Source organism: Schistocerca gregaria, chromosome 2, assembly GCF_023897955.1.
Source record: "Schistocerca gregaria isolate iqSchGreg1 chromosome 2, iqSchGreg1.2, whole genome shotgun sequence".
In the NCBI taxonomy this organism is placed as follows: domain Eukaryota; kingdom Metazoa; phylum Arthropoda; class Insecta; order Orthoptera; family Acrididae; genus Schistocerca; species Schistocerca gregaria.
This window is the reverse complement of record NC_064921.1, coordinates 988,589,387-988,613,470: the sequence shown is the minus strand read 5'-3', so window position 1 is coordinate 988,613,470 and position 24,084 is coordinate 988,589,387. Positions and strand designations below refer to the sequence as shown.

Below are 24,084 nucleotides of genomic sequence, written 5' to 3'. Positions count from 1 at the left end.
GCCATCAGCATTGCAATTGCTGGATCCCATCCATCACTGCGGGATCCGACTCGCCACAGGAGCATTTCGGACAAGCCCTGTTGACAGCTTACTTGTGGAGGCTGGTGTTCCTCCATTGCGGATCCGGCGCGACCGACTTCTGGCCGCTTATGCTGCCCACGTTTGTAGCTTGCCAGGGCATCCCAACTACCGTCTCCTGTGCCCGCACTCGATCGTCCATCTTCCAGACAGGCGGCCCCGGTCAGGGTGTACGATCGCGGTTCGCATCCGGGCTCTACTGTGTGGGATTGAGTTTTTTCCTCTCCCGCCTGTTTTCCGGGCCAATCTCCGTCTGCCCCCTTGGTGTGTGCGCCGACCATGCATTCGGCTGGATTTGGCACATGGTCCGAAAGACTCGGTCCCTCCTCCGGCCCTCCGCCGCCGCTTTGTTTCTCTCCTTGCCGAGTTTCCCGGATCTGCCGTAGCCTATACCGACGGTTCGATGGTCTCTGGTCGCACTGGTTACGCTCTTACTCTAGAGGATCATTGTGAGCAACGGTCGCTGGCACCCGGGAACAGTGTATACACTGCCGAGTTGGTTGCCATCTATCGCGCCCTAGAGTATATCCGCTCCCGCTCAGGTGAGTCCTTTGTCATCTGTAGTGACTCCCTGAGTGGTTTACGAGCTCTTGACCAGTGCTTTCCTCGTTCCCGTCTGGTGATAGCCATCCACGAGTCGCTCCATGCTCTGGCCCGTTGCGGCCGCTCCGTGGTCTTTGTTTGGACACCAGGTCATGTCGGCATCCCGGGCAATGAGCGGGTTGACACGCTGGCTAAACAGGCAGTGAGTTCACCGGCTCTGGAACTCGGCCTTATGGAGTGTGATCTCCTGTCGCTTTTGCGTCAGAAAGTGCTTGGTGCCTGGGGTGACGAGTGGCGCACCCTGCCCACGCCCAACAAACTTCGGGCGGTGAAGGAGACGACCGGTGTGTGGCGCTCCTCCATGCTGGCCTCTCGGAAGGACTCTGTCGTCCTCTGCCGGCTGCGCGTTGGCCACACGTGGCTGACGCACGGCCATTTGTTACGCCGGGAGGACCCACCGCTATGTCGCTGCGGGGCAGCTCTGACGGTGGTCCACATTTTGGTGGACTGCCCGCTTTTAACAGGACTCAGGCAGACGTTTGTGCTGCCTGATACCCTCCCTGCCCTTTTATGTGATGACGTTGCTATGGCGGACCTCGTGTTGAGTTTTATTCGGGCAGGGGGTTTTTATCGTATGATTTGAGTGTTTGTCCTTTTATTTCCTGTATTGACTTGGGCCTTTAGCCTGTGATTTTAAACTGTGGGTTTTAATGTCATTTGGTGGTTGGCTTTTCCTTATTTTCATGGTCGGCCAACCACCTTCACACTCGGTGTGATTTTAGTTCCGTTTGTCTGGTCTTTGTCTGTCTTTCTTGTATTGTGTCGTCCCTTGTCTCAGTTCTCCGTTTTTAATGACTGACAGTTTTTATTTCGTGTGATTTTATCGTGGAACAAGGGACCGATGACCTTAGCAGTCTGGTCCCTTCAATCCCACACCCAACCAACCAACTCTTCTAAATTAATTAACAATATGTTGCTTTGCTTGCAGTTGTTGTTCCTTTCTCTGTTAAAATAATTACACCCCCTAAACATGCATCAGTTGGTAGATCTACAAGCAGAGCACAAAATGAAATGCTTAAAAGCTTCTCAAACAAGCGAGGAATGATGAGAAGCAATGAAGCAGATAGTTTAGGAATTGCTTAATCACATGCATCGGAATCAGAAAAGTTGCAAACAGTAAGAGTCAAAGCAGTACATTTACCAGCAACTCAATTGCACACATTGGAATCAAAAGAGCACCAGACAGAAAGAGTGAAAGCAGAACATTTATAAACAATTTGATCTTGACAAACCGTGTAAACAGACTAGAATATTGGTGCATTTCAGTACAATGTTAATTACAACTAAAAGTGTAAACCCTAGCAAAATGGATAAGGTGTTGAGCATTGTGGTGCATGAAAGAACAACAATGAAACACCAGGAATGTACTGTGCAAATTGCAGACTTAGTGTTTTGACTTGCACCACCACCTGAACCCCTGTGATCAATGCATTCAGGAAAATCGAGTAGATTTGAAGAAGTTTTTACATAACATTTGCAGATACGATTGGGCATTTCAAATGACATTCTTTTGAGCTGGTAACGTATTCCACAATTAATATGTGCCAACTGTGAAAACTCAGTGACAAATATATTATTGCATCAATTGAGGTGGTGCAGTGGTTAGCACATTGGACTCATATTCAGGAGGATGACAGTTAAAACCCGCGTCCGGCCATCCTGATTTAGATTCTCCATGATTTCCCTAAATTGCTTCAGGGGGTGGTAAAGGCCAGGATGTTTCCTTTGAAAGGGCACGGCCAATTTTCTTCCACATCTTTCGCTAATCCAAGCTTATGCACCATCTCATTGTCTTGGGGTTTTTAAACACTAATCTCCTCCTAAATATATCGTTGCATAGTGCTAGATCTCGAATGAGGAGTTGCTAGATAAAAACTAATAAGACAAAGTAAACAAAAACAAGGGTTTGTTATGACCACAGTAGAGAGATTTAATAACAAAGGAAAATCTCTTCTCAATAAAAATATTAAAACTTCTCAGACAGTAACAGGCATATGTCTGGAACACACAGTGGGACATGAAGACTATGCCACAGATAATCCTTAACAACAGGCGTTGATCATTCAGCGTACTTGGCTGACAGATTTGTCTCTGGCTATTGCTGGAAAGTTGTAGGTCCTGCTGAGGTGGATTCTGACCGGGCTCTTATCAATGGGCTGCAAAGACTGATGCATGAATTGGCCCAGAGCTGTGGTGGAGCAAACTGCTGACATGTTGGCTTGCTCCACCCTATACTGCCGATCCAGTTCCACAAACATGACACAGCAGAGGAAGTGGGTCCCCAGTACAGAGGACCTCCAGTGGCACTTGTCTTGCCGTCTGCTGTCCTTCTTGTGACCTACACAGTCCAGGATGGCAACGCCTTGTACATATGCAACCCAATGATACTTCAGTGTCTGAGGGGTTGCCAATACCTGTAGGCCAATGTTGGGTACATGACTCATACAATCACTTCTTCTGATATCCGATGCCGAACATAAATTTTTACAAACCTACTTCATGGGTGACAATGATGTGCAAGTTGACCAGTGATGCCATGTGAATCCAAGCATCACATATCATTTTATATCAACTTTGCAACGCCTTAATAAAATTGTTAAAAAGATAAATTTATCACTTGCTGGCAGATGATTACACAATCCTTACGATAGTCAAAGAAACACCAATCAGGTAACACATCAGATGCTGCAACACTCTCACCATCAATGAAGAAATGATTGTTATAGTTGAAGAAGAATGTAGTATGCATGATACAATTTCTCTCAGGGGGCAGAATAGCACAACTGTTTGTGCCACCAAAACAGATTGACTTTATGATAAGTCACAGCCTCCCATTTTTTAATTTTTTTTAAATTTAGGTAGGAGGATGGATATGACTTAAGTACTATGCAAACTTACAGTATAAACCTGGTTCCTATATCTCCGTCTTATCATTATATAATCTATCTGAAACCTTTCGGTATCTCCAGGCCTCTTCGTGATTCTTAAACAGGTGTGAGCTATGATTAAGTTATGCTCTGTACAAAATTCTACCAGGCAACTTCCACTTTCCTTACTCTCAGTCCATATTCACCTACTACTTTTCCTTCTCTTCCTTTTCCTGCTATCGAATTCCAGCCCCCTGTGACTATTCAATTTTTGTCTTCCTTAACTATCTGAATAATTCCTTTTATCTCATAATATGAGGGTGGTTTGAAAAGTTCTCAGAACTGAATTAAAAATAGTATTTACATCACTGAAACTTTTTTTCTTTTCTCTCTCTCTCTCTCTCTCTCTCTCTCTCTCTCTCTCTCTCTCTCTCTCTCTCTCTCTCTCTCTCCTTCCCCCCCCCCCCCCCCCCCCAATATAGTCTCCTTGTAAATTAATACATTTGGTCCAATGATATTCCAGTGCCTCGATCCCATCTCGAAAATGAGTTTCCTCCAGGCCTGCAAAATAGTTGTCAATTCCAGCTATCAATTCTTCGTTTGGAGTGAATCTTCATCCACCAAGAAAAGTTTTCAGTTGTGGGAAGACATGGAAGTCTGACGGAGCCATATCAGGAGAATAAGGCAGTTGTGTGCAACAATTCATACCTTAGTTTGTGTAATTTTGCGACGGTGGCGGCACATGTATGCAGGCACACATTGTCTTGCTGGAAGATGACTTTCTTCCTTGCTAAACCTGGCCTTGTTTCGTGTATATTTTGTTGCAATTTGTCCAGGAGGTTAGCATAGTATTCTCCAGTAATTGTTTGCCCAGTGGGGAGATAATCTACAAACAGAATCCCCTTCGCATCCTAGAACACAGATGCCCTGACCTTCCCTGCCAAAGGAATTGTCTTTGCTTTCTTTGATGGTGGAGAATCAGCATGTTTCCACTGCTTTGACTGTTCTGTTGTCTTTGGGGTATTTTAGTGCACCCAAGTTTCATCTGTGGTCACAAACCGGCACAAAAAATTTTGTTCGTTTCTCCTAAAATGGGCCAAACATTCCAGAATGAGATTTTCACTCTGCAGCGGAGTGTGCGCTGATATGAAACATCCTGGCAGATTAAAACTTTACAGGAGAGCTTCTGTAAAGTTTGGAAGGTAGGAGACAAGGTACCGGCAGAAGTAAAGCTATGAGGACAGGGCACAAGTCGTGCTTGGGTAGCTCAGTTGGTAGAGGGGGAAGGAGAGAGAGAGAGAGAGAGAGAGAGAGAGAGAGAGAGAAAGGCAATGGTCCCGAGTTCGAGTCTCGGTCTGGCACACAGTTTTAATCTGCCAGGAAGTTTCGGGACAAACTTTGTTCCGATATGTCAATCCTCATGCGTTTTGATCCAGCGTCAAGAGTCGTGGCACCCATCTTGCAGATAATTTTTTCATTTCTAATTCTTCACTTAAAATGTGATATACCCTTTCAGATGACATCTGGAAAGCATGAGCAATTTCACGCACTTTCAATTGGCGATCCTTTGTGCACTTATGCAATGATTTCTGGAGTATTGACACACCTTTGTCGACCACTGCATTGATCATCATTTAAGCTCTCTCGACCAAATTTAAATTCATTTGTTCACTTGGCAACTGTTGAATATGAAGGAGCATAGTTCCCTAGTGTATTCTGGAAATCAGCATTAATGTCCTTTGCTTTCATATCTTTCTTTACGAAGTACTTAATCACTGCTCAAATATCAATTTTTTTTCATCTTTGCAAATCGCTATGCAGGAACAATAACAGAGCCATGTCACTGCCGCAGCTCTCTTCCAAGAGCACTGATGAAGCACATGTTTACTGGCAACAGTCCAATGAGTGAAGAATTCGTTGTGCTAGCACTGACCTCTTGTGGTGATTCCGAGAACTTTTCAAACCACTCTCGTACATATCTTCAGTCCCTTCATCATCTGCGGAGCTAGTTGGCATACAAACTTCTACTACTGTAGTAGACGTGGGCTTCTTGTTTAGCTTGGCTACAATAATGCATTCACTATGCTGTTTGTAGTAGCTTATTTGCATTCCTACTTTTGTATCCATTATTGAATCTACTCCTGAATTACCCATATTTGATTTTGTATTTATAACCCTGTATTCACCTGACCAAAAGTCTTGCTCCTCCTGGCACCGAACTTATAATTCCCACTATATCTAACTTTAACCTATCCATTTCCCTTTCTAAATTTTCTAACCTACCTGCTGAATTAAGGGATATGACATTCCACGCCCCAATCCATAGAATGCCAGTTTCGTTTCTCCTGGTAATGATGTCCTCCTGAGTAGTCCCTGCCCAGAGATCTGAATGGGGGACTATTTTACCTGTGAAATATTTTACTCAAGAAGTTGCTATCATCATTTAACTATACAAAACTTACAGCTGTAGTTTCCCATTGTCTTCTTCTGTTTGCATTACCAACACGGCAATTCTGTTTTGGTCGATGTTGTAAGGCCACTTCAATCAATCATCCAGACTGTTGCCCTGCAACTGCTGAAAAGGCTGCTACCCCTTTTCTGTAACCACATATTTGTCTGGTCTCTCAAAAGATACACTCCATTGTGGTTGCACATACGGTGTGGCCAACTATATCGCTGAGGCATTCAAGCCTCTCCACCGACAGCAGGGTCTGTGGCTCATGGAGGGCAGGGGCAGATGTGGACGCTGACAATTTATTGGTAATGAATTGTAGATTAAAACTGAAGAAACTGCAAAAAGGAAGGAAGTTGAGGAGATGGGACCTGGATAAACTGAAAGAACCAGAGGTTGTAGAGAGTTTCACAGGGAGCATTAGGGTACAGTTGACAAGAGAAGGGGAAAGGAATACAGTAGAAGCAGCATGGGTAGTTCTGAGAGATGAAATAGTGAAGGCAGCAAAGGATCAAGAAGGTAAAAAGACGAAGGCTAGTAGAAATCCTTGGGTAACACAAGAGACAGTGAATTTAATTGATGAAAGGTGAAAATATAAAAATGCAGTAAATAAAGCAGGTGAAAAGGTGTACAAATGCCTCAAAAATGAGTTCGACAGAAAGTGCTAAATAGCTAAGCAGTAAGAGCTAGAGGATAAATGTAAGGATGTAGAAAAACATATCACTAGGGGTAAGATAGATGCTGCCTACAGGAAAATTAAAGAGACCTTTGGAGAAAAGAGAACCACCTGTATGAATATCAAAAGTTCAGATGGAAAACCCATCCTAAGCAAAGAAGGGAAAGTAGAAAGGTGGAAGGAGTGTATAGCGGGTCTATACAAAGGCAGTGTGGTTGAGGGCAATATTATGGAAATAGAAGGGGATGTATATGAAGATGAAATAGGAGAAGAATTTGACAGAGCACTGAAAGGCCTAAGTCAAAACAAGGCCCCGGGGTAGACAACATTCCATTAGAACTACTGATAGCCTTGGGAGAGCCAGCCATGACAAAACTCTTCCATCTGGTGAGCAAGATGTATGAGATAGGTGAAATACCCTTAGACTTCAAGACGAATACAATAACTCCAATTCCAAAGAAAGCAGGTGCTGAATGGTGTGAAAATTACCGAACTATCAGTTTAATAAGTAACGGTTGTAAACTGCTAGCGTGAATTCTTTACAAGCGAAAGGAAAAATTGGTAGAAGCTGATCTCTGGGAAGATCAGTCTTGTTTCCATAGCAATGCACATGATGCGGCACTGATGCTACAACTTATCTTCAACAATAGGCTAAGGAAAGGCAAACCTATGTTTCTAGGATTTGTAGACATAGAGAAAGCTTTTGACGATGTTGACTAGAATACTCTCTTTCAAATTCTGGTGGTAGCAGGGGTAAAATACAGGGATCAAAAGACTATTTACAATTTGTACAGAAACCACTTAGCAGGTACAAGAGTTAATGGGCTTGACAGGGAAGCAAGCAGTAGTTGAGAAGGGAATGAGACAAGGTTGTAGACTATCCCCGATGTTGTTCAATTTGTACTTTGAGCAAGCTGTAAAGGAAACAAAAAAAATTTAGAGTAGCAATTAAACTCCAAGGAAAAGAAATAAAAACTTTGATGTTTACTGATGACATTGTAATTCTGTCATAAACAGCAAAAGGACGTGGAAGAGCAGTTGAGCGGAAGGGACAGTGTTTTGAAAGGAGGATGCAAGATGAACATCAACAAAAGTAAAATGAGGATAGTGGAATGTAGTCAAACAAAATTAGGCAATGATGAGGGAATTTGATTAGGAAACGAGACACTTAAAGTAGTAGATGAGTTTTGCTATTTGGACAGCAAAATAATGGATGGTGGTCAAAGCAGAGAGGATATAAAATGCAGAATCGCGATGGCAAGGAAAGCTGTTCTGAAGAAGAGAAATTTGTTAACATTGACTATAGATTCAAGTGTCTGGAAGTCTTTTCTGAAAGTATTTGTATGGAGTGTAGTATTGTATTGAAGTGTAACATGGATGATAAACAGTTTACACAAGAAGAGAATAGAAGCTTTTGAAATGTGGTGCTACAGATGAATGCTGAATATTAGATAGGTAGATGATGCAACTAATGAGGAGGTACTGAACAGAATTGGGATGAAGAGCAATTTGTGGCACAACTTGACTAGAAGAAGGGATCAGTTGGTAGGACACATTCTGAAGCATCAAGGGATCACCAATTTAGTATTTGAGGTGCAGTAGTCACCAAAAAGATCGTGGGAGGCGCACATCGGCACAGTGCGTCACGGCCAGTAGTTGCCACAACTTAAGTCCCGTCCACCAGAGGGCACACAAGAATTTGGTCGCGCCCCCTGCCGGCGGAACAACTACTACTCAGGCAGCACGGGCTGTGCCCATTCAGTTCACATTGGGCATGCCTAGCAGACAGTTCCCAGTCTACACTATGTGAAGTGCGACGGAAAACGTGAATCGTGTTACTACACAATTGGCGACGAGGATGGGATCGTTCTTTCGCATGTTGTGTCATTGTTCCGGTTTCGCAGCTTATCCACAGGATGGAGGATTTAGTGCGGGTTTTGGTTGAGCAGCAGACGGAGCTCATGCCAACCATGAAACAAGTGCTTCCGACGTTGCTCTCCATGCAGTCTGCTCCAGCGCCGTTCCCTCCTCCCTTTCCCCCGTATGATGAGACGGCGGGAGGATTGGGACGCATATGAACATCGCCCTCGGCAGCATTTCCAGGCATTTAATGTTGCCGTTGCGGAGGTATGTCATGCTCTTTTCTTGTCTTGGATATCTCCCTCTCTGTATCAAGTTTTGTGACAGCTAGCACCGTTGCAGGAACCCTCGTCCTTGTCTTTTGACGCATTGTGTTCATTGCTGTCTTCATATTATCACCGCCGCACACATGTTGTGGCGGCTACGGTCGAGTTCTATCAATGCTAGAAACAGCCCCATCAGTCTTACCGGACGTGGGTCGTTACCCTGCACAGTCTTAGTCGCAAGTGTCATTTTGTCACAGAGCAGTCACGAGACTCGTATGCCCATGTTATGGTGCGCGACGTCGTTGTTTGTTTGGCCCCTGATAGGGAGATCTGGCAACGGGCCCCTGCAGTTGGATGACCCTTCCCCCGAGGAAGGCATGTCCATTGCTCAATCGTATGAAGTCTCACGCCGCAGGTCAACAGTTGGAAGTGTGGTGCGACGTCGCGGCAGTTTAGGGCGGCACGGCCGTGTGCACTGCGTCTGGGGTGGATGACGTGTGCCGTCCTGTGCATCATGCTATATCCATCATGATCGGTCAGAGTGCCCCCAGTGTTGAGCCGTTTGTCATAAATGTCATAAATGGGACACATTGCTAAAGTTTGCCACTGAGCATCAAAAGAATCGAAGGAAGCAGGTACAGAGGACATGGACGTTGACATTCAGGGAGTTTCATCGGGCCAGGCTCCCGACGCATCAGCACATAAACTCTTTATCAAGGTGTCGGTTCGGTCACGCTGATTACAACTGCAAGTAGATACGAGTGCGGCAGTTTCCTTGTTGAATGGACAAACTTACTCTGACCTGGGGTCGCCCCCATTGGCGCCAGTTTACCAGCGTCTATGCGGTTATGGTAAACAGTTCATTCCCCTACTGGGTCAATTCACTACCGACGTTACTTACAAATCAGTCACTCTGCCTCTTAATTTTACTGTTGTCAGTGATGTGAGCTCCGCTAACCTTTTTGGATTGGATGCCTTTCAAGCGTTCGGTTTTTCTATCGTAGACACCATACAGTTGGTCTCCGAAGACGTTCCTCATCAATCATTGGAATCTTTGGTCTCTGACTTTAAGGATATCTTTGAGGAGGGCCTGGGGCGTGTTTCAGACTTTGAAGCTCACTTAACGTTGAAGGCGTCGGCTCGCCTGTGTTTTCTACGAGTGAGGCAGATCCCCTTGGCTCTCCGCCCTCAGGTAAAAGAAGAGCTAGACCGGCTGACAGCCCTCGGGGTCGTTCTTCCCATTTCTTCTAGTGAGTGGGCTTCGCCCCTAGTTATTGTCAGGGAACCCTCAGCAAAATTACATCTTTGTGGCGATTTCAAGGCCACCATTAATTCCCAGTTGGTGGTGGACACCTACCCTTTGCCTCATTCTGATTTATTGTTCTCAGCCTTGGCGGCAGGCCAATATTTTTCGAAAATTGATCTTTCGGAAGCTTATCATCAGATACCACTTGATGAGGACGCCAAACGGCTGGCGGTCGTCAACACCCCGTTTGGCCTTTACCAATACCAGTGGTTGGCCTTCGGAATATCCAGTGCTTCGGTGATATTTCAGCGTTATCTTGAGCACGTCATGTCGACAATCCCTCATTGTATTAACTACCTGGATGACATAATTGTCACAAGCCGCAGCACGAAGGAACACTTGCACAACCTTTGAACCCTCTTTCTCAAATTCAGGTCCATGGGCCTGCGTTGCAACCTGCCCTAAGTCGAACTTCTTCCAGCCGTCCATTGAGTATGTGGGCTACACCATCTCTCAGCATGGCATCCAGCCGCTAGGAAGTTTGGTCCAATGTATCGTCAACCTTCCATGGCCCACTTCGCTGAAGGAGTTATAAGCTTTTTTTAGGCAAGATTGCCTATTACCACCGGTTCATTCCCAGGGCTTCCACCATCGCCTCCCCCTGTACTGCCATCTGCGCAAGGGTGTTCCTTTTGATTGGTGGCCTGCATGCGAGCAAGCGTTCACCTCGTTGAAGGGCCTCCTCATGTCAGCGCCTTGTTTGGCTACTTTTGACCCCAATAAGCCATTGATCCTGGCCACAGATGCTTCGCAATAGGGGGTGGGGGCGGTCCTGGCCCATCGCAATGTGGATGGCTCCAAGCAGCCACTAGCGTTTGAGTCTAAAACTCTTAGTCCTGCACAGGCCCATTACTCCCAGGTGGAAAAAGAGGCTTCGGCCGTTGTCTACGCTGTTACCATGTTTCACCTTTAATTGTATGGCATGAAGTTTCAGTTAATCACTGACCGTAAGCCATTAATATCGTTATTTGGCCCCGCCTCTCAGATTCCGAATAGGGCAGCCCACAAACTGCAGCGCTGGGCCTTGTTCCTCTCTAAGTACCATTATGACATTGATTTTCGCCCTACTGGACAGCAAGCCAACACCGACGCTCTTTCCCGTCTTCCGGTAGGTCCGGATCCTAAGTTTGATCAGGAGGAGATTATGTGTTTTCATTTGGATGTGGCGTCCCACCAAGTGGTTGATGGCTTCCCGATCTCTAGTTCTAGAGTCACCAGGGAAACGGCAGCTGACCAGGTTCTCCGGCAAGTAGTTTCCCTCGTTCAGCAGGGGTGGTCGTCCCGACCTTCAGGCCGTGCCTCGGACCCTGTTCATAATTATTTTGTTCTATGAGACCGCCTCTCAGTGTTGGAAGGAGTTCTCCCTCTGGCTACCGATGATATGGCTCCTGGCGTGGTTGTTCCTGCAAGTTTGCGCAGGGAGGTCCTCATGTTACTACTTGAGGGGCACTGGGGTGTTTCCCGTACTAAAACCTTGGCTCGTAGACATGTGTACTGGCCCGGTATTGACAGAGAAATTGAGCACTTGGTGGCCACCTCTTCCAGTGTGCGAGCTGACAGACGTCTCCTAGGTCAGTGTTCTCTTCATGGCTGGCTGCAACCCAGGCATGGGAACGTGTTCACATAGATTTTGCGGACCCGTTTCTCAACAGCTTTTGGCTCATAGTCATTGATGCTTATTCCTGATTCCCATATGTGGTTCGCTGCTCCTCAACCACTTCGGAAGTTGCAATCCAGGCACTAGCAAAAATCTTTTCTGTGGAAGCTCTGCCAGTCACCCTGGTATCGGACAATGGACCTCAGTTTATTTCACAGACCTTCCAGGATTTTAATAGGCGTTTCGGTATTCGGCACGTTTGCTCTCCCCCCTTTCATCCACAATAGAATGGGGAAGCCGAGCGCATGGTGCGCGTCTTTGACGCAGATGAAAAAGTATGTGCAGAAATTTCCTATGGAGGAGGCGTAGACATTTTTCCTGACGGCATACCGGACCACACCGATGGGAGAACACAGCCACTCAGATCTCCTCCACGGTCACCAACCTAGGACTCTGCTGCACCTCCTCTGGCCTGGTCCTTGCCAATCTTCACAAAACGGAGTACCCGGTTTTCCACCGGGTATGTCGGTCTGGGCACATGGGTTTGGTCACAATCCACGTTGGATACCGGTGGTGGTCTTGCGCCGCAATGGCCGCCGGCTCTATACCTTGCAGGCAGGGGACTGGGAGGTACATCGTCACCAAAATCAGCTACGTACACGTTTGGGCACCCACCCTCCGACCCCTCGGGTGCCGGCTTCCCCATTGCCAGCACCTGTGTTGTTTTCTCAGTGGATGCTACCGCCCCTCCCACCTATGACTCCGGCACACTGCTATGGTTCTCAGCCTTGGCGGCCTCCAGTAGCTCCAGCACGGCATCACCATTGTTAGAGATGCCCCGGCGAGAGCCGGCCCTCCTTGCAGGGCCTGTTTCTCAGGAGGCTGGTTCACCTGTGATCGTCCCTTCCCCATCGTCCTCGCCATTGAGTCTTGCCCCACCCGAGGTGGACTGGGATCCAGACTTCGACGACTTGTCGCCCATTCTGTGCCAGGCTGCGGTGGTGAGACGACGCGGGCCTCTTCTTGTGGGTCATTTCATACCGTATTTGAAGGTTCCAGCTCGAGGGTTGGCAGATCCACCCGACTCCAGCCTTCCAATGGACGTGGAGGGTCATCGCTACTGCACAACACTCCACCTTCCGACACAGTGGATCACAGGGGCTTCACACCCCCCCCCCCCCCCCCTCCGAATGAGGAGGAGTGCAGTAGCCACCAGAAAGACCGCGGGAGGCGCACAACATCGGCAAGGCATGTCACGGACAGTAGTTCAGTAGTTGCCACAAGTAAAGTCCCGTCCACCAGAGGGCATGCGAGAATTCTGCCACGCCCTCGGCCGGCGGAACAACAACTCGGGCAGTACAGGCTGTGCCCAGTCAGTTCACATCTGGCATGCCTAGCAGACAGTTCCCGGTCTACACTGTGTGAAGTGCGACGGAAATTGTGAATCGTGTTACTACAGGAGGGAAGCGTGGAGGGTAAAAATCATAGATGGCGGCAAAGAGACGAATACACTAAGCAGATACAGAAGAATGTAGGTTGCAGTAGTTAGTTTGAGATGAAGAGGCTTGCACAGGATAGAGTAACTTGGAGAGTTGCATTGAACCAGCCTTTGGACTGAAGACCACAAGAACAATTATGCAAACTAATCCAGATAAAGGTAATTGTATTTATTCTTGTTTCCACACATTGTATCGTATTAAGAAAGTCACCCTTCAGACACTTGTAAATCAGATTTACATTTGTCACTTCTTTCATTTTATTTCTTGTTATTGGTGAACAACTCATTAAAAAAAGTTTGAGTTATGAATTATTATTAAAACCATGTAATGACACCTCAAAATGTAACAAATTATAGTCTTCAGTGCCATTAACTGTCTTCAATATGTGATACACATGCATGCAGAAAATTGAATCTGCACGTCTCCTCTTCATTTGTTTGAACCAAAGATGAGATGTGATTGCAACTGATGGAAACAGCAGTGATTTTGGCAAAATGGTCATACTTCCAGCACAATTTCTTGGCAGTCTGCAATATTTACTGGCAGCTTGCGATACATGCATGAATGTGCACAAGACGCCATGACACTTGCATTCATATGGATATCCTGACTTTTTAATCACATTCACTGGGGATGAAATAACAGAACTGCTATTGCTCAGTCAAGCTCCATGTGATCAACATGATTTGACTGCCTGAATACATATGGACTGAGAAGAGATGATAAGTTGTTGGCATGTGTGAAAACCATATCTCCAATTCAATGGATTTTATTCAACAATTGAAATCTTTGAGGCTGGGTCCTTCAGATTTATTAGTGAGTTTTGGTGTGCTATCTCTGTTTACACGAGTCCCTTAGTTTGGTTAGTGAAAAAGTAGATGAAGAGTTGGTGAAGCTCTGTCATCATGTGTTGACATCCATGTATTTTTTATTTAACAGCAACATTTTGGAACAGAAATGACAGAATGGCTGTTGGTAGTCCTTTATCACCCGTAATCGGTAATTTATTTATGGAGGACTTCGAGGATATGGCACTGAGGACTTCAGCTTTGCAGGCAATGTGCTTCTGAAGATATATGGGTGATACCTGTTTCATCTGGACACATGAATGTGATGCTCTTAATAGATGTTTAGACCACTCCAACTGTCTTCATCCCAGCATTAAATTTGCCATGGAGGTTGAAAGTGATGGGATGCTTCCATGTTTGGATGTTATGGTTTGTTAAAAAACCAGATGGGACTTTGGGACATAGTGTTCACCAAAAGCCAACACACACAGATAGGTATCTGCATTCTAAGAGTTGTCATCCATCACACAAATGCAGTGGCGTCCTTAGGAATTTGGTACGCAGAGCATATGCTGTTTCTGATGCGACAGTTTAACCCAAGAACTTAGGCATCTGATGGCTGTTTTTAAGGAAGATGGATACTCTGAGAAGCAGATTTGTCAGGCTATGGAGTTTGGACCATCACTGGAGGTGCATGAAGAGGAATGCACATTGGTGGCTTTTTTTCCTTATGCTGGGAGCACATCGTTTTAAGATTGGAAGAATTTTAAGGAATTTTAATCCACCTTCCAAGATTAGGGCACTACTCGGCTCTGTGAAAGATGATTTGGAGCTTAGGAAACACAGTGTATTCAAAATTCCATGTCAATGTGGGAAGGCTTACATCAGCTGTTCGATTCGCACAGTTCGTAACAGGTGTGTGAAACATCACTGTCAACAGTCAGAAAAATCAGCTGTAGCAGAACACTGCTTAAAAGAGGATAACAGTATGAAACTGTGATAGTTGACAACACTTCTGATTTTTGGTGCAGTGTCTTTAAAGAGGTAATTGAAATTAGGTTGTTGGATAATGTAAGTACTAGAGACAATGGATTTCCTCTTAGCAGGATGTGGAATCCTGTACTATCCAGCATCAAAACAGAACATTCTTCAGTGCAGTTTGTTTGAAAATTGTTTCCGAGTGTGATATATCGTTGCAGCCGTTCTACTAAGGACGGCACCAACTGCTCAGTCTTGGAGGGCAGCAACTATGATGGGCAGCACGTGCACTATGTATGGTACAGAGGCCTATACCAGATGTCGATTTTCAGCCTGGCATCAGTTCTCAGCGGGATTCATCAGCAGAAGCAGTGTTCTCCTGAAGATGGCGAACAGTTGGATTGCCAAAATACTGAATTGAGTTGATTTTAGAATCCGGCAGCAAACGCGAAGTGACTTTCAACATTTAAGCTGCTAATCAATGTGGAATATTCAAGTCTCATCGAACCAATAAATTATATATGCAAATGTGTAAACAAGGACAGCAATGTGACAGTATTCAGTGTTGATAATCCTAACGCATCACAGGTGAACCTATTCAATTTCGGACCGGTCGATATATCAGAAGCAATGAGATTGTCGGCATCCCAACATTGTTCATCTTAGTGTTCTCCTTGAAAATAGATTGTAAGCAGCAGATGTGTGCCAACTAATCTTAACATTCTATGGGAAAAATTCAGAAAGGACTGGAGTGAAGACATTCTGCACCGTATCCATACCGTTAACTATGATAATACCACTCCATTTTCGGCCAACATTTTCAGTGAAGCTCTGATAAAAGTCAAAGATATGTGCTGAACTGTTAACCACAAAACAGTCATTCATCTTGCTTTGGTTTCACCATAATATCCTATATATGACATTTATCTTAGAGATTTATTGAGAGCAGCAGTTCAGTTCTGGTGACTTGCACACATTTTTTTCATAGCAAATCAACAACTTCTAGTTGCAGATCAAAAATAGGCCTATGACACAATTACAGATATGATAGCCAATCACAGAAGACAAAAACTGTATACAGACTGTAAGCTATTCTGAATTATGTTGTCACATCCTTAATATATAAATTATCACAATGTTTTACAGGCCACTGACACAGCTCAGAAATAAGATACAAAAAGTGTCACAACAGAGAAAATTGCCCAAATAAGAAAGAACATCAGAAGTAGTGTTATGTATTTGCATTCAAACCAGTGTTCAAATTGTCATTCTCCCACAATGTTATATGTAGTCATTAACAGCTCGAAGTTAATGCAGTAATAACTGTTCATGAAATTTTCAAGCCTTTTCTTATCTCCCTTTTATAAAATTTTCAATCAGTTTGAACCATGAGGTGTTTCACATTTCAATTAAATATCGTTACATTACAGTAATATACATGTAATGAAAGAAATAAAAGTTTCATTACAACATACATTAATGGTTCTTTTTGTTCTGTGTGTATAATTGTGGCTTGAGGCAGCGTAACTTGTAGCGCACAAATCAGCCAAACTATGTCCACACAGTATTTGAGAATGGGAGCACTTGCAGACTTCCAACAAATTTTACACATAATTTCAAACCTTGCAAAACTTTCTTTTTTCTCACTGCCCCCCCCCCCCCCCCCCCCCACACACACACACACACAATACAAAGGAAAGAGTTTATTGCTTACTACATTTTTGGTGTTCATACACTAAAACTTCAGCATCACATATGGCATTTTAATTTATTACTTCTTTACTACTAACTCGATTTGCAATGCGTTTTGCAAACAGTATGTATGTACACCACTGATTGTACCTGCAAAACTATATTGTATTACACACAGTTCAGCAGGTATAATGTCATGAACACAGAGATGTGTGATAAAATAGTTTTGCTTAAAACGGAGTAAAAATTGCCCAGACTATACTCATCCAGTATTTGACAATGAGAGCACTTCCAAAAAACTTTAAACATAATTTCAAACCTTTTCTAATCTTTGTTCACTTACATGCTTAATTTTAAAAATTTAACACATTAACTAATATGTAATGTAATCAGATATTTGAAGCTGTTTAATACATGAGAGTCTGATTCTTTAAATAATCAGGAGTGGGGAGGTTAACTGGTTTGTTACAACCTGCAACAATGTTCAGACATACAGATTTTAAAAAATGTAGGATTCACTATTTTCAGATTTTTTAATCCCATTATCAGGAGCAAGCAGAAAACAATGTTTTACCAATAATTTCCACGTTCTGATGGAGAAATAGTAGAAAGTCTTATGCGTTAGAGATACAATCGAGTTTTTTATTCTGTGACATCTGTTACTCTTATGTAGTGTGCCATTTTCAATAATTAGCCAACACAGTGTTGAAAGACCTAACTTGAAACAAGGCTCTGAGAGTAGACAACATTCCATTAAAACTACTGATAGCCTTGGGAGAGCCAGCCCTGACAGAACTCCACCTTCTGGTGAGCAAGATGTATGAGACAGGCGAAATACCCACAGACTTCAAGAAGAATATAATAATTCCAATACCAAAGAAATCAGGTGCTGAATGGTGTGAAAATTACCGAACTATCAGTTTAATAAGTCACAGCTGCAAAATACTAACACGAATTCTTTACAGACGAATGGAAAAACTGATAGAAGTCGACTTTGGAGATGATCAGTTTGGATTCCATAGAAATGTTGGCACACGTGAGGCAATACTGACCCTATGACTTATCTTAGAAGGAAGATTAAGGAAAGGCAAACCTATATTTCTGCAGACACAGGGAAAGCTTTTGACAATGTTAACTGGAATACTCTCTTTCAAATTCTGAAGTTGGCAGGGGTCAAATACAGGGAGCGAAAAGCTATTTACAATTTGTACAGAAACCATATGGCAGTTATAAAGGTCGAGGGACATGGAAGGGAAGCAGTTGTTGGGAAGGGAGTGAGACAGGGTTGTAGCCTGTCCCCGATATTATTCAATTTGTATATTGAGCAAGCAGTGAAGGAAACAAAAGAAAAATTCGAAATAGGAATTAAAATCCATGGAGGAGAAATAAAAACTTTGAGGTTCGCCAATGACATTGTAATTCTGTCAGATACAGCAAAGGACCTGGAAGAGCTTTGGACAGAATGGACAATGTCTTGAAAAAAAGGATATAAGACGAACATCAACAAAAGCAAAACGAGGGTAAAATGTAGTTGAATTAAATCAGATGATGCTGAGGGAATTAGATTAGGAAATGAGAAGCTTAAAAATAGAAGATGAGTTTTGCTATTTGGGGAGCAAAATAACTGATGATGGTTGAAGTAGAGCGTATATAAAATGTAGCATTTCTGAAGAAGAGAAATTTGTTAACATTGAGTATTGATTTAAGTGTCAGGAAGTCGTTTCTGAAAGTATTTGTATGGAGTGTAGCCGTGTATGGATGTGAAATGTGGACAATAAATAGTTTAGACAAGAAGAGAATAGAAGCTTTCAAAATGTGGTGCTACAGAAGTATGCTGAAGATTAGACGGGTAAATCACATAACTAATGAGGAGGTATTGAATAGAATTGGGGAGAAGAGAAATTTGTGGCACAACTTGAGAAGAAGGGATCGCTTGGTAGAACATGTTCTGAAGCATCAAGGGATCACCAATTTAGTATTGGAGGGCAGCATGGAGAGTAAAAATCATAGAGGGAGACCAGGACATGAATACACTAAGGAAATTCAGAAGGATGTAGGTTGCAGTAGGCATCGGGAGATGAACCAGCTTGCACAGGATAGAATAGCATGGAGAGCTGCATCAAACCAGTCTCTGGACTGAAGACCACAACAACAACAACAACAACAACAACAACAATAATAGCTGACCCTCACATCTAGCCAGAACTTTGCAGAGTGCTCCCAGATTAGAGAGATGTGGGAATCCCACAGTAGATCTGGGATCAGAACATTGTGATCACTGCGGCTAAGTGAGGGCAGAATTATCTGACATCACCTTACAGTACCTGGTAAAGAAGTTCCTCAATAGACAAGCTAAACAGATTACTAGCGGCTCTTCCAATAAGTTACCATGTCCAACACATTAGAAATTAAAGGTACAGCTTCCATCACAACGTCAGTGAACCATATATTCTCAGATACCACATCTACTCTTACCTGAAGGACATCAGACAACATCCACTGCTGATACGCCTTGCTGTGTGCACTGTGCAGTCAACACTCCAGAGCTTGGCTCATTCACACAACTGCCATGACATGGCCCGAAGTAATGATATATATCTCCTTCTGTCAGAGAGCGCAAACTCTGTCTGTCCAGCGATTTACCAAGCCTGGGCAGTGCTAATCTTGTAAAATAAACAACATTATGAGTTAAAGATACAGTTAAGTTTTTATTATTCTATGTCAACTGTTACTCATGTATAGCATCTGCTCCATTTTCAATAATTAGAGCCATTCTCCCACGCTTAGCCACAATTTAGCTGTAAGGTTAGGGAGACATGAGACTCCCATATCAGATTTTCCTGTATTGTACATATACATATAAGCTATGGTTTTTGACTCTTGATAACACTTATTTTCTGCACATCCTACCTAGATATTGATTGTTGTATTTAGCTGTTTGAGTAACACCTTGATACTTTGTATGAATTACAGATTATGCTGTGGCTATCTTCCATGAAGCCCTGAAGAATGGGAAATATGAATGTTACCTTCGACCGGATACTCGCCTCCCTATGATGCATATCAATGATTGCATGCAAGCATTATGGCAATATATGATTACACCGGATGAGAAACTAAAACGACGAGTTTATAATGTGACTGCTATGAGTTTTACACCAGAAGAATTGGCAGAACATGTTGCCAAACATGTGCCGGGATTTCAAATAACATACAAACCTGACAGTCGGCAGAACATAGGTAACAAAAATGTTATTTACTTTGTGCTAAAAAAGTATTTTTAATTAAATTTTTTAACATTATTCTCCTGTTTCTTTGTCTTTATTCCATGCCCTCATGGAGTAAGCATGTTAACTATTGAATTTGATAATGTTAGTGGTCGAGAGCGGCTGTATGCCCTTCCTGCCACCACCCTCTCTTTCTCCCCTCAAGATGGAATTTGCATACCCCAATTGCCTGCATCTAGTGCTGTCCCACGTGAATGTGTGCAAAAGTTTTCTGAATGTATTTAATCTGGAATGGATCCAGGGCCGGCACGCCTCCCAAATCGTAGAGGCAGCATGCTAAAGCGCTTGGCTATCCAGGCGGGTAATTTGTTAGTATCACTAATCACTGTATTTTCTCTCTGGCATTGTAATTACATTGTATGAGTGTAACAACAAATGTAGATAATTCTTTGTGTCTTGAAAATTTGGAGGATTATAATTTGGTGAGTGAAAGTGTATGAAATATCGTAATTGGTTGTTAGTTTTGAGAATGTAAACTCTTACCTTTAGTATTAGGAGATAGTGCAAATTATTGATAGCTGTTTCAAAAGGAGCATTGAAAGTAAAACTAACAATTCCATTACTTAAAAGTCATTATCCTCCAAGCTTTCAATAACTGTGACTATGTAATCTTGTTATGTGTAACCTAATTTCATTTTCAGTTTTTATGACAGAATTGTTTTTCATGCAGCTGACTCCTGGCCACAAGTATTTGATGATTCAGAAGCGCGTTCTGACTGGGGATGGAAGCACAAGTATGATATTGAAGATCTAGTCAGCTTTATGATTGCAGATGTCAAAAAGAACTACATAAGGCAAAATTAATGCCCACTTTCAAATAGGTTCCTTTTATTTTGGGATTGATACAAACTGATACTGTCTTGTGCAATTAGTTAGCAGGATGGACATTTTTATACTGTCTTTTGTCTATTGTATGTATTTAGAAAACTGTGTAAAGTAGTTAATGAATGTATTTTAAGTTTACTATTTATGTGAAATATAAAAATATAAGAATAATTTATTTGTTAATCCTTCTGTTGTGATTTTTAACGACATTTCTAACAAGCAGCATGAGAGTACTCCAGTAAAATTTCTCAAGCTGAAAATGCATGAAGCAATTACTTGATTCATCTTACTGTAAATTAAAAGAGTATGTAGGTATTCGAGAATTTTATAAATAAATTTAGAGACATTCTTTCCTGGGGTTATAATTTATGGTGTTACATAAACAATAGACATATCACTTAATATGGACACTTTTCAACAGATCAGAGCAAGATTTCCTGGTTATTAAATCAATGTGGAAGTTCGTTTGCAAATTGTAGGCCATGTTGCTGGAAGAAATCAGTTTTTGTCATGTAACTAAAATTTCATTTCTAATCTAGGTCTTTTAAATTTTGTTTCTACCAAATCTGACACGCAAATATTTTTTTCATCTACTTCAAAATTAAAAGAATTTAGAGTGATAATAAATAAAAACAATGAGCTAATTTTAGCAGGTATGTGGCAAAGAATTATAGTAGTACAAACTGCAGCAACATTAGAATTGTATAACATGACTGCAGAAACTGAATTAAGAAATCCTGCACTCTTGTAACAATTACTTTTTGTCATTGTTTGAGTTCCTAAGATTGTGAACAAAAGCACACAGTCTAATAATGGAAGTACAAACAAGTGAGCCGTTTGGCCAAAGACTAATGAACACTTCATTTACTGTTCTTAAGTGGCAGCTCCCACACAGCTCCCCTGCAGTAGAGCAGAATGTGCAGCAACTAGAGTTGCCCTCTACCAGGACTATGGTTTGGTAGTTTTATTACAGTACATAAATGAAGAAACATAACTGAATGTGTAAGAGAGAAACTCTGTGTGTGTGTTTTTTCATTTGGTGGTTTGTTTTGCACACAATTAGAAAAACACATCTTTCAGTGTTAGTACATTCTGTATTTAATATCCTTACAAAATATAAACTACATTTTATAAGTAAAACAAAATTAGCTGCTCACATAACTTCTATGCTTTTATGAACCAAAACAATTAATTTTTATACAAGTACATGTTATATGCATAAATACAAAAAAATCTATGCAATTGTTGTTGTTGTTGTTATTTTGTACTCAACTGAATGGCCTTCATCACAATCAAAGGCAAGAGTTTCCTGTTATAATTGATAAATGCAAAAGTTGTTGAGCAATGACAGAAAAATGTTTTATATAAGCTTGAAGATGTACTGAAGTGATGTTTGATATATTTTTGTTTTGTATTTTTTGTAATTTTACTTTTTTGAGGAAATTGCTTTTTCTGGCACTGCATGATAAATCTTTGCTGTTTTTTTTTTTTTAATTTTAGTACAACATCTCTCTATTTACATTCCAAATCAACAATTTTCGAATAAAATGGGAACTAAACAATGACAATTCCAGTTTTGCTGTAAATGGTGATTATTTTTAAGTAAGAGAAGTAGACTAAGTATGTAAACGAAAATGTTCCTTAAGTTACGTGGCCTTTTATATATTCACACTCACTTTCTAAATGGTTCACCACTTTCAGTTTCTAGGGGAGCATAGTAAGCCACTGGTTGCACACCCATACAAAGTGATCAAAATGAGATAACACCCAATAAGCATGCAACACACCTAACATATAGGTAAAGCGGATATGATCTTAACTGACAAACGCTTCTAGGAAAATTACCATAGTATAAGCTTACTTACAATGGTCTACAATAGTCTATGGTAGTTTTAAAACTATAGCAAGAACTTGTAGCACACTTGTCAACCTGCTCTTGTACGGCTGATTTTGTTCTGCCCCTTGTCCAGTGGGACAGCAATCACTGTAACATAACTCTTTTTCTCCTGCTATTGCATGGGCAAGTCCATGGAGAGCACATATTACATCGGTTTAATCCATTCCCGTGGCACTGTCAGAAGCCAGTCGTACTTTATTTGAACTGTATGTTCACTACGTCTTAACACCCATGGAGGTCCCACATTTGGAGGTTGCAGTGGAGCACATCCCAGTGAACATGTGTACAGTCACCTTTCAAACTCCATGAAGCGATACTGGCACTGGCTGTAGCTTGGCTTATTTGCAGCTTCACTTTTCACTAGCTGTAACCTGTACGGCAGCTCTGGTTCCACAGGTGTCTGCTTTTCTGAAAAAATTCTGATGGCAGATGCATCATTTCTCCGTAAACAATTTCTCTGGTTGATGCCCCAATATCCAGTTTAAATGCTGTGCACAGTCCTAACAAAATTAATGGTAGTGCTGCTGTCCAACAATTACCTTCAGAGTCCTATGCCATCTCTCCACCTTTCCATTTCTTGAGGGGTAATAGCTTGTCGTACAGTGGTGCTGGAATCCACATAAGCTAGACATCTTCAGAAACAATGTTCATTACCTGGTCTATTGTGAGATGTGTGAGACAACCAAACCACGATATCCATGTAGTCATGGATGCCGTTGCTGTCTTCTCTACCAGAATTGGTCCTGCCCAACATATATACCTGTCCACGGTCATAAATAAATAAAGTTATCTGTCCACTGATAGAAGTGGGCCCATGAAGTCTTTGTGCATGTGAGAAAATTAACTTTTTATTTCTGGGAAGTCTCCCACAGGTTGGTTTACATGTCTGCCAACTTTGCATCCTGACAGGCTACACAAGCCTTTGCCTCCATGCGGCAGTCATTCTTCATACCTGGCCATAAAAACTTCTGTCATCAGCTTGACAATGGTGTTCCCAAGGCTGTGGATGCTGCCATAAACTGACTCATAGCGATTGGGTCACAAATGGCCTTCATATGGTCCTGGATGTATCACACCAAATAAGGTCTGTCCTGCCCAGCAGCTGCACTTGCTTACGTTTACGGGATGTGAGCTTGTTTCATAAAAGCTGTTGTAGCTGCTCATCTGTTGCTTGATCAGCTCTAACTGGTCAATCAAGGCAGAAATTCCACCATCTTCAAGAAAAAACTAGTCACTATATTACCTGACTCTTTTATGAGGTTAATATTGGTGGTAAATTTCCCAATAAATTCCAGCTGGTGGAACTGCCGAGGATAACAATCCTCTTTCATACCCTGGAAAGTATATGTGATAAGCTTGTATACAGCATATATTTTAAATTGCCATGCTGCAACATATGGTCAGAAGTGCCGT

General features: G+C 42.5%; 1 protein-coding gene across 5 annotated transcripts in view; it reads left to right on the top strand.

Moving 5' to 3' along the window:
• Positions 1–21,125, top strand: part of LOC126335484 (L-threonine 3-dehydrogenase, mitochondrial) — a 265,944-nt gene extending 244,819 nt beyond the window's left edge. For all 5 annotated transcript variants that reach the window (XM_049998808.1, XM_049998805.1, XM_049998804.1 and 2 more), the window contains exons 6-7: positions 19,636–19,902; positions 20,620–21,125. In XM_049998808.1, coding sequence (XP_049854765.1) covers positions 19,636–19,902; positions 20,620–20,753 — 401 coding nt within the window. In that variant the 3' untranslated portion in view covers positions 20,754–21,125. The remainder of the gene's footprint in view (positions 1–19,635; positions 19,903–20,619) is intronic.
• The last annotated feature ends 2,959 nt before the right edge of the window (positions 21,126–24,084 follow it).